At 37.1% G+C, this 12,040-nt stretch overlaps 1 protein-coding gene across 2 annotated transcripts in view; it reads left to right on the top strand.

Moving 5' to 3' along the window:
* Nucleotides 1-12,040, top strand: part of DACH1 (dachshund family transcription factor 1) — a 430,832-nt gene that overhangs the window by 230,816 nt on the left and 187,976 nt on the right. For both annotated transcript variants that reach the window (XM_050766573.1, XM_050766574.1), the window contains exon 3: nucleotides 5,640-5,801. In XM_050766573.1, coding sequence (XP_050622530.1) covers nucleotides 5,640-5,801 — 162 coding nt within the window. The remainder of the gene's footprint in view (nucleotides 1-5,639; nucleotides 5,802-12,040) is intronic.

Here is a 12,040-nt window from a genome sequence, read left to right as displayed (position 1 = left end):
GATTTAGAATCTTTTAAAATAAAATTTAGACTTTGACTTCTCAGTTCAGTACTTTTTTGTCTTGGTGTAGGAGATAATTTTATGCAATGTGTTTTTATGCAAAAACACAGATTCCTTAGTCCATTTCAGAAATATTCTGTGGATGTGGGCCTGGAGAACATCACCTGTATCTTTATCATGCACTGCAGCTGATTGCCTAGTTCTGAGGGAGAAATGGGTTGCTTGAATGAAAAACGTAAAAGCAGGGTGGGCACAGTGGCTCACGCCTGTAATTCCTGCACTTTGGAAGGCTGAGACGGGTGGATCACCAGAGATCAGGAGTTTGAGACCAGCCTGTCCAACATGGTGAAACCCCATCTCTACTAAAAATATCCAAACAATTAGCCAGACGTGGTGGTGGGTGCCTATAATCGCAGCTACTCAGGAGCCTGGGGCAGGAGAATCGCTTGAACCTGGGAGGTGGAGGTTGCAGTGAGCCGAGATCCCACCACTGCTCTCCAGCCTGGGTAACAGAGCGAGACTCTGTGTCAACAAAGAAAAGAAAAGGAAAGAAAAGGAAAGAAAAGTGTAAAAGCAGTGGTAATTTGTGGTATAAGACAATTCAAAGTGGGATATGGAAGAGGAGGGAGGGTAGCAAAAATTTCCCTGAATCTGAAGACAGGGCAGAAGGTCTACGATAAGTGTGGAAAGGGTTATAAAAGGAAGGAAAAGGATGTGAAATGTTATGGTTTGCCGACGTTTACACCAGTGGGCAATTCTTGATTACATAGAAATGTTGTTATAGTTTATATATTATCTATTTAGTATAGACCAAAGACTTGAGTTATTTTGTGAATTTATTACATGATTTTTTTTTAAGACAACTTTGCTAGGGAAAAACATATACAATGGGACCTCTATTTAAGGTTAGTGTATAGATTGTAAACTATGTTTTTAGAGACAGGAAATTGGAAGGGATTTAAGAATTACATCAGGGATTGAATGCAAGGCCAACAGGAAGTTCAATAAATGCAGAGTGGGTTGAGGTGGTGAATCTTTGTGATCCTCTCCAGCCCTAGGCAAGACATACCTTTGGAGAGTCATGCTTTATATTAAATTAACGAGATTTGTTATTCTTAGTATATACACACTTATTATAACATAAAAATAATGTTTTAAATTACTTTCCATTGACATTGCCAAAATAATGACCATGTTTCTCCTGTGGCTTTCCATGTAATCTAATTTGATAAGCATTTTTTCATTCAGTGACAATATGTGCCAAGCATTGCAGCGGATGTTTGGGATATATATATACTAAGAAAGTATTTCTGCCCTTTTGGTGCTATGACCTAGTTAGAGGTCAGAATCCTAATCCTACCCTCCTTGGCCCCAGCCCCCAAAAAAGAGCAATAAAGAGTTTAAGAGACTGTTTTTCTTTACTGGAATTACTCATTAAAATGACCTGTAGAATAGTAAGATTAACCAAAAATATACAGTTGCAGAGGCCCCAAACCAGACTTGATGATTCAGAATCTCAGATGGCAGGGCTGAGCTATTTGCATGGTTTAAAAGCTCCATGGGTGATTCTGATGCACAGCTAGGGATGGCAAACTCACATACAGCAGGGGAGATGCAAACACAAGCAAGTGGGGTAGATTGGGGAAGGTCAGGTACAGCTCTTTAAAAAAGTAAGCCATGAGCTGATTCTTGAGATGTTGACAGTTCTTTCCTAGGTAGATAGTGAAGAGTCAGGAACCTGAGCCTCCAGCTCTGAGCACATAATATTAAAGTGATGGCATGAAGAAGGCATAGGCAAGTCTGGGGCCAGGGCATAGAGGACTCTTCTAGAAAGTGAGAACAGAATGTGCGAAGACTGACTTAAAAGAAAGAATGAAGTCGTTCGCTAGTGAAAAGGAAAGAAGGCCTATGTACCTGGAGCACAGAGAGCAAGGGGGAGGTGGAGGAGCAAGGGATCCATACAGACAGGCAGGGAACTGAGAACAAAGGGCGCTGACAGCCATGAGAAGCACTGGACTGGATCCTAAGAGCAGGCATAGAGTGTATATTCAAATCTTCACTTTCAGGCAAGGTGTCATGGCTCATGCCTGTAATCCCAGCTCTTAGGGAAGCCGAGGCAGGTGGATCACTTGAGGTTAGGAGTTTGAGACCAGCGTGGCCAACATGGTGAAACCCCGTCTCTACAAAAAATACAAAAATGAACTAGGTGTGGTGGTGCGTGCATGTAATCCCAGCTACTCGGGCGGCTGAGACAGAAGAAGAGCTTGAACCCTGGAGGCGAAGGTTGGAGTGAGCGGAGATCACGCCACTGCACTCCAGCCTGGGTGACAGAAGGAGACTCTGTCTCAAAAAAAAAAAAAAAAAAAAAAAAAAAAGGAAGGAAAAAGAAAAATCTTTACTTTCATGAGATTTGACTATGACATGGATAGTAAGAGATTGGAGATGGGTGGTGTGGAAGCTATTATATTGATTATATTGAGCAGGACTCTAAGAAAGAAAAGATTGGAACTTTTACTGGTGGGGAGGGGCAGTGGGAATGGAGAAAATTAGTTGAATTGGAAAGATATTAAATAATTAAAATTGAGAACCCATCAAACAGCCAGGTGAGTTAGTGAAGCTAAAATCAACAATTGTTGCATATGTCATAGCTTTCTTTCTGTTTTCATAAAATTGGGCTAAAAGTGGAATGTTAAAAAGGGTTGTAGTTAAGTTACAGCATGTAAAAATGTGTGAGAGTGTGTGTGTGTGTGTCAGTGACACACATATATCTTTTCGACTTTGTATTAAAAATGTAAAACTGGGAAAAGTTGTCATAGAAAAATAAAGGAGTACCATAAATAAATCAGCTAAATGATAAAATCATAAAAAATATTTTTAAAAGTCAAGGGCTAATCCAGCCACCTAAGGACAAATGTGATTATTCCAGCTGAGAGGGCTGTGTCAGGCCACAGATACTCTGCAGAAATTACAGTGAGGCCGAGTCTTTCTTTTTAACAAACTAGAATGAATAGCATGCCTAGTTTTTACTAAACATGATATGGCATTCCTCACGTAGTTTATCGTATTTGTCCTTATATTTTTTCTTGGGGATTAGAATGGTTTTACAGGTGAAGAAAATTATATTCAAGAAAATTGGATGGTTGGTTCCAAGGCCATGTCATACATAGACATGGTTCCTGGTACTTAATTTGATTTGGATCTCTCTGATAATAGTGAGTTGTAAGTTTACCTTTATTATTTGAATACTGTGAACAAGTTTTCCCTGCAGCACAAATCCAAGACAAAGACTTTTGAAGTCATAAATTGGAGATGGGTCAACATCAGGTAACCAAGGAAAAATGGGATGTTCACACTGGTGACAAAACAAAATTGAGGAAGAAAGATTTGCTGGAAAACACAAAGAGACTTTTAAGAGAACAGGAAAGAAAATTTTCTGAAACATCTTTGAAGGAAATGAGTAATTGGGGAGAAAATTCAATCATAGGAAGATGAGAGAATCAGTTCAAGTTGTGACTTAAAAGGCAATGAATGTTCAGATCAAACCCAGATGGATTCTTTGAGTTTAGATTAGTGCCTTTTAAGGGATGATTATCAGTTTTTCATGTAAAGACCTAATCTGAAGGTCCTGTTGCGTTGGGGTGAAAGTTGTCAGGGCCTCTTTGGTCTGATTTGAAGGAAAGGTGAAGTCTTCTTCTAACCTCTAAAAAACCAACAGAGATTTTCATAGAAAAATACTTCCTTATAATTCCTTGGGCAGGAACTTATTTGCTAGAGTAACTAGAAGTGATGATTAGCGGGGAGGAAAAGGAGGAGAGCGGTGCTCAGGCTCTAATCCACCAGCTGGGAGTGGAAATAAATCACACAGATAAATTCAAACGGCTGGAGCACTGTAGTCAGAAATACTAAAGCAGCCACAGTAAAAAAAAATATATATGGGTGGGGGTGGGGATATTTATCTTCTCGTAGACTTAAGGTTTTAGAATTAGGAGAGATCATTTATACATTCCAGTGTCTGTCATTTTGCAGATGAGGGACGTCAGCCTGAAATGAACTAACTTGGCAAAAGTTCACACATTTAGCAAGACAAACCACTCCCCTGCTCAAAAACCTCTGCTTATTATCTCTCTCTATAAATATGTAAAGTCAGAGCAGCATGGTCTTAATTCTGGTCTTCAAGATCTTGTCTCAAACTCTGTTTCTTTTCTTTTTGTTCTTTTTGTTTTTCTTTTCCTTCCTTTTCTTTTCTCTTCCTTTCTTTCTTCTCTTTTTTTGGGACAGAGTCTCACTCTGCCACCCAAGTGTGCTCACAGCTTACTGCAGCCTCAGCTTCTCAGGCTCAATTGATCTTCTCACCTCAGCCTCCTGAGTAGCTGGAGCTACAGGCACAGGCCAGCATGCCCAACTACTTTTTGTATTTTTTGTAGAGAGGGGGTTTTATCCTGTTACCCAGGTTTGTCTCAAACTCCTGGGCTCAAGGGATCTGCCTGTCTCTGCCTCCCAAAGTGCTGGGATTACAGGCATGAGCTACTGCACCCAGCTCAAACTCTATTTCTAATTTAATGTCTGCCCCTACCCCCTGTTCTCTGGATGGATGAAGATGAACTATTCTGGACAGATTTCCTTGGCATAGTGGTTAAAAGTGTCAACTCTGAGGCCAGAGTGTGCTGTTTTAAATCGTGTGCCATGGTTTTCTAATCTTTCAAGTAAGGATAATAGTGATCAATCACAGAGGGTTATTAAGATGATTAAGTTACTTTTGTGTCGCTTAAATCAGCACCTAAATTTCATAACTAGAAGCTAAGTGTTAGCTTTCATTATATTATATTTTATTTTTGGACACCTTGAACACTGGGAATACCAAGCTGTGTAGCAACACACAGTTCCTGCCATTGAGTAGTTCACGATCTAGTGAGGAAAACAGGTGTCCCAACGGACCATTCCAGTGCAGTGTGGCATGTCCTATAACAGCAGCACAGGTATCAACATGGGCCAGGGGGAGAAGAACAGACCAGGCATCCAGGCAGCTGGCGGCCATGGAATGGGAAGACTTCTAATGAGTAGCTTTCTTCAGGAGGATGAGAAGTCAAGGAAATGTCTGTCATAGGGCAAGAAGGTTCCAGGCAAAAGGGAATGGCATGTGTGAAAGCACAGGCTTGAAGAGGCAGGGCATGTATGGGTAATGGTGACATGTGTGACATAGCCAGGGTGTGGATGACACCAACAAACTGGGTGAGGAGGTAGGTTTACACGCCTTTGTGAAAGGACTTGTGAACTCAGTTAACAGTTCAGATTTTTCCCTCTGTGTAGGCAGCTACGGGGGATTTTAAGCAGGAAAGGACATATTTAGATTGGTAGATTGGTTTCTTTAAGAAATAACTGTGGCTGCATTTCCACTATTAGCCTTATATCTGTGAATTTTGTTTCTGTTAATATTTAATTTTGGACTGTAGCAATCACTCTCTCCCCTTATATCAATGTTGTTTCATTGTCTAATTGGGAATGAGTATAAATTATCAAAGTGTTGCATAAAGGAATCAGATACTCTAATAAATGTTTGTATGTTTGTTATAGCAAGTACAGGAACTATTAAATGAAAAATCGGAATTCGAATTACCTCATTTTTAATTTATTCTTTTAAGGTCTGACAGCAGCAGCTGCAGCAGCTGCTGCTGCTACCAATGCAGCTATTGCCGAAGCAATGAAGGTGAAAAAAATCAAATTAGAAGCCATGAGCAACTATCATGCCAGTAATAACCAACATGGAGCAGACTCTGAAAACGGGGATATGAATTCAAGTGTTGGTAAGTTTTATGTTCACTGAAACTTATTGTGATCACTTTGCTACCGAAGTGCAGTACTGGCTTTTCCAGAACAAAACTGTTGGCTACCCATTCAAAAAGTTGACACTTTTAGCTTGAAAACAGTGTATGTTTGAGGATACCATTTTGCCTCTAACAACTAATGATAATTGTTCATTCTAAAGGAATAATTAGCAACATTATTTTTAATTATAGGATCAACTTTATGTCTGCAACTTCTAAAAGCATTCAGCTATCATCTTTCATAATGCAAAGTTTAATCAAGAGAATTCTAAAACATTGAGAGCAGCTAAGGTGACAGAGAAATATGTACAAATGAAACCCTACACTTTACTTTTCTATTCTTTTAATCCATTTGTTATTAAGTAAGAAACTTACTACCATTGGCAACAAAAGACACAAACTTAGCCCTCTTGGAATACAGATTATGTTGATGATTAATTCTTTTTATAGATAACGGTTATCAATGTCTCTCATTTAAAAAATACAACTTTAATTTCTTGATTTTTTTTCTTTCCTACCATATGGAGAAAGATGAAAAGTTAACTGTCACTGTCAAACCAAAAGGAACAGTTTTACCTGTGCCAACTATCCATTTGGGTAATTCATTTTGTCAAACACAACTTCAAATATGGGTTAATATTTTTATTAATGAAATCCTTAGCATCTGGATGTTGATGCGGCAAAACATGTTTTTCTGCTATTGCACTGTATTGCTTCTCTTTCAAATGCAGAGATCGTGCTCAAAATGTAATTAACAAGAGAAATTTGGGTACTACAAGATGTATGCAAGATACTATAGCCAATGTATATTTATGAAGACCCTAATAACTCACGGCCATTCAATTAAATTCTCTTTTTCATGCAGCATTTTCATAGATTGTTTCTTAAGTTAATTGTCAGCTCTCTACTTTCAGGCTATTAAGACATAGTTAAGGGTATATAAAGGAATACTGTGGATTTTAGTGACAATCATTTTCACAACAGCTATCTGGAAACATACACAGACATGAATATTAGAGTAAAATATATAGACAAAACACAAAATACTGTTTCAGTGATGCTAAAAGGCACCTTTTGTAATGTAAAAAGGGAAAAATGCACCTTTTCAGCAGAACTACATAAGGGAAATTCGCAAAGGACTAGCAGTAGTGGGTTTGAATGGAGAGTAGGTGTGAGTGTGAGTTCTTAGAAGGATGAAAAGACATGGAAGAGAGCCAAAAGAGATGGCCCTACAACTGCAGAGGACTAAGGATAATATCTGTGCTTATGTTTGTAATGCTCCTGGAGGGAAGACGGGGAGGGAAGAGGATTGTTTTGGGCATGGTTCACACACCTATATTTAGACATTTAAAAATTAAAACAGAATTGAAGTAAAACGCAAGAATTGTAAGTCTGTTTTTAGAACTATCACTTTAAAGTAAAAGCCTTTTACTAGACTGATAAAATGGGGCCCTGTTGGTCACTTTTTAAAACAAGTAATTAGCCACTTGTACATTATGGCTATTATTACAAAACAATCTGGATTGTTTTCAAAATTTTAGAAGATGAGACTGTTCAAGCAGACTGTTCTTAATAGTTGGTTTTATGAGAAGGGATTCTTAAAATAGACAATTTAACAACATTTAAAGCAATACACATTAAAACATGGTATCTCTGTTTGAATTTTCCAGAGCAGAAGTTGACTTTGGAGAAATCAACAGGCATAAGATAAAGAGAACATGGTTCATAATTAAGCATAAACATATTTTTCATATTTGATAGTACATGACAAAATTTGCCTGCTAACCAAATTGTAGCTTACTTTAATTATTTTGGTACATAGGCTATTGCAATGGCTTAAAAAACAAACAATTTGAATTTTCTTTTATATTTTAGTTGGAATAAATGACTTTTGTTTTTTTCATTGAGGTATGCAGTTGATAGATGTTACTGCTTTTCAGTTTTGACACCCCCCATCCAATGCCAAAATGAACCAGGAACAGAAATTTACTTGAATTTTCCTAGAAAGTCTTAATAGTTTGAGATTCTGTTAACATAGTATCAGTGTTGCTGCTGCTGGTCCCTAAGGCATTCAGGTCATTTATATTAGATATCTGTAGCTGATTTGGGCAAAAAGATGTTATCATTGTAATTTTCATCCTATTCTCACATGCTGCTGTCCTCTAAGAATTTCCAATTTATAATATTATCCTTCCTGAAGACCTTCACCCCAGGTATATATCTAGAGATCAAGGAAAGTGATTTTAGGAGGGATGTGGTAGTGGGGGAGGTATAAAGCAATGGTGAAGGTGGGGGTTGAGCTGCATCAAAGATCAAAGCAATTCCTGAATTGCAGCTTTGATGGCCACAATCTTCTCTCCACAATGCCTGTCTCTTGGTAAGTGTCCAGTAATGACTTGCTCTGTGACTTTGTAAAGTATGTAAGCTTTCTGAGCCCAATACTCCATATCTGAAAAAATGACATAAATAATAGTATCTATATCATGAAAATTAAAATACTTGTCACATTATTTATTACAATGTCTGCTTATCAAGTTGTTTGGTCATCAGTAAGGTTCATAGCTTGGGGATTGCTTTTGCTATTATTATTACTATTTCTTCAAATCTGTCCTCCTGGAAATCACCTTCTTCCTTTTTACCATCATCAACTGCTTCCACCTGCTTTTCTATTCTCTCTGGTAGCTGTTATTTGCTAAGCTGCAGGTCTGTGAGGAGATTTCAGGGCAGCTGTTACATCTTTTAGATTTTGTAGGACATTCGATATTAGCTCATTCTAGGAGTACAAAAAATAATCACAACACAGGCCCAGGACTCAGGGGCATACAGTCTATGGATGAGATGGGTAGGTAAGTAGGCAGTCTTAACAAGATGTGCTGAATCCTCCAGGAGAACCAATTATCATGAAGTGCTTAGGAAGTGGTACTGAAGCACATGAATTCTAGAAGGAATCCCAAGAATCTCCAAGGCCTATATTTCAGAATACAGACTGCTCTCATGAATCTATCAACTGTTGACTCTTTGAAGTAGTGAAACCGTTCAGAGAGGTGATACTTAAATGATGTATTGTTGCTACTCAGTCTTGCCCAAATCCGGTGACATTTTTGAAGACAATTCAGGGCTCTTGTTTTCTCCTGTACTAATCTAGCTCATAAGTTCTGTTAAACATTTTAGGCTTCTTTCTTTCTTTCTTTCTTTCTTTCTTTCTTTCTTTCTTTCTTTCTTTCTTTCTTTCTTTTTTTTTTTTTTTTTTTTTTTTTTTTTTTTTTTTTGTAGGAGCATTGTGTTTTTCCTTGATTGTAAATGAATCCTTAAAGCCCCAGATAACAGATTTTGCTTTTGCTTTGTTTGGTTTGATTTGCTGGGTAAGACAACAGAATAATTTTGTATCACACAACCCTTCCTGGTTCATAATATGAACCTTAGAAATTAGCCAGAAAAAGATGTTTAAAGAAAGCTTTGACACTGTTGAATAATTATTTTATATCCCAATTTTACATGGTAACCTTGAGCTCATATCTTTCCAACAGAATGATCACTTTAGGAAGAAGTGAGCACCTGAGGATAGATCCGAGTGAGGCATCAACACACTGAGTAAAATATATGGCTATGTCGCCATTCTCCCTCATCCACAATCAATTGGATTCTTTTAGTTTAATATTTACTTGCTAAGATGAGATGCTAGTCTGCATGGTGATAAACAGTCTGCTCTTGGCATCTGAAGGTGACCTGTCAGTTCATATGGACAAATCTCCTGCTTACTGAAATGTACAAAATAAATCATTAAAGCAGGCAGGTGCTCATTCCCAGATTTAAATCACCATAGATTTATGATTTGAATTAATGCTTCATTTGACCATAGAAATAGATGCTGAGACAAATGATATGCACTGGTTGGGGTTTCCATACTGTAGCCATCCTGATATTGATTACTGAGATGTCTTTGCAATCTCTTGTTTATATCAAGTACTATCTTGTGACAGGTTGGCTGATACGAGCTACATTGCAGATAAGAAGGAAAAATGTCCTGGATTCTTTTTAGTGGCAACACTCTCCACAACATACAGGCCAGATAAATTGCTATTTTTTGGCTTTAAGGAATGATCTACATAACCAGCTTAAAAAATGCTGCTTGGAAATTGGGACTGGGATATTGCAAAGGCGGAATTTAAAACCGGTGAACTCAAGGTCAATTTGATAGTATCTATAGCTATGTTTTAATCTGTTTATCCTCTTTTTTTTGGCATTATGCACACTTTTGAGGATACTAAATTAATCACAATCAGTTTAATCTAAATAAAGGAAACTTAATTTTACTTCTAGTTTTTAAATAGTATATAAATATTGACATAGTGAGCATCTCTTAATAGTTTCTATGTTATTTAAATACTTGCTAAACCTAGTGTCTTACTCCCTTCCCTAATGACAACAAAGGAAATAACTCTTTAAAGCTAAATACATTAAATATTATTCCCAAGTGCAGCATTTTCTGGAGTATAATTTACCAAGAGGCAGGAAAAGACTGCATTTTTACTTCTCTTAACATTTTATTTAAGGAAAACACTATGTATACAGTTTAAAAAATACTTGGAGGATTTAAGAGGGACCTTTGCCACTAGCTAATATCTGACTCATAGAACTGGTAAACAGCTATCAACAATAGTAGATTGCTTGCTTAGTAGGAAATGAGTTCATATCTATTCAAAATGTAATCTCAAAACAGATGTCCCAAGAAAATCTCATTGTTTAAACCATAGTCATAACCTTCTAACTGCTGTAATTTCTTTAAGGAAGGGAAGTATTTGTAAGACTTTAGTATTTTCTCTTTTTGAACATTGTGGAACATAGGCAAAGGTACACTAATGCCCTCATCAACAAACCTGAACACATTTCACAGGCTCGAAACATATGATTGTTTTTCATTTTCTCAAACTTGTAATTGTTACACGAATGTAGAAGTTTCAAGTAAAAATAAGGACTTGAGTTTGAGAATAAAGCCGTGATCTTCAAGAGTATTTATCACTCCTTACTTCTTCTGTTCTTCAACCAATAAAACAAAACAAATATATGAAGGGAAAAAAAGCCAGGCGGATAAAGAGATAAAATTATCTTCTTCAACTCACCCTACTCTTATCTTTTTAAATTTTAACCATTCCTGCAGAAACAAAATAGTTTATGCTGGAGTCATTTCCTTTCTTCTAACACATGTGTCTATTTGGAAGGAAAAGATTAATTTTATGATTTCAGGAAAAAGTCTTGGAGACCTTGAGAAAGCAAATAAAAGGAAACTGAGAACACAGGCCACCAAGCAGAGCTCTGCAATTGCACATTGGATTCTCTGCCTTGGCAATGTTAATGAACCTCAAATCCTTCCTATAATTAGATGAGGGAATTGCTTATATTTTCAAACAGATGATGCTGCTATAATGAAACGATTGACAGGGAATTTAAGAGTGTCTACAGTAGTCATTTGGTTTCTGTTATAAAAAAAAGTTTAAAAAGAAGATTGGCTTTAGACATAGGTCCTGAGAGAGGTAGTAATTTACATAGCATGCTATGACAGGTGTCTTTGTATAGTAAGGAAATAAAATGGAAGACTAGAGAAATGATGGGCAGGTATAGAAATTTTTTCAGGGAGGGGGTGTCCTATGCTTATTCTGCTTAGGTTCTTTAAAAGGGGCCGAGACTCAAGAGATGGATCCGGATTGAGTGCACAGCTGTAACTGCTGATGAGCTAATTGCTCCTTATCTCTCAGCCCCATTCATCTTCATTTTTTACCAATTACTGAGAATTATCTGTGTTCTCAGTTGGATATGAGAGTTAATCCTTTTTGGTTAAGCTGGCAGTACTGTGAGCAGATTCCAAATCGGAGGGTGAAAAAGCCAAAGCAAGCTTGCTCTAAAAATGTCTCCAGTTCAATTACAGTATCAGTGATTCACAAGAAATTTGCTATTGTTTAACAGATTAAATGTAGAAAGTTTTTTTTTTTTGTTTGTTTGTTTTGGTAACTAAAATGTTTTTCTGCCTAACAATGATTTTTAAGATCCTTCTTCCTGCCTGATGAGTAAAACCCAACAATATTAACAGCCAGAGTCTTGTAAACGTGGAAACATATACAAGACTACTCTAAAAGTTCAGAAAGATTCTGACACATGAGATGAGAAATATTTTAGAACTGATAGCTGTCAATTAATATATAAGTAGTTTTATATTGAATTTG

This window comes from Macaca thibetana, chromosome 17 (genome assembly GCF_024542745.1).
Source record: "Macaca thibetana thibetana isolate TM-01 chromosome 17, ASM2454274v1, whole genome shotgun sequence".
Classification (NCBI taxonomy): Eukaryota; Metazoa; Chordata; class Mammalia; order Primates; family Cercopithecidae; genus Macaca; species Macaca thibetana.
The sequence above is the reverse complement of the archived record's forward strand: the minus strand, read 5'-3'. Positions and strand labels throughout refer to the sequence as shown.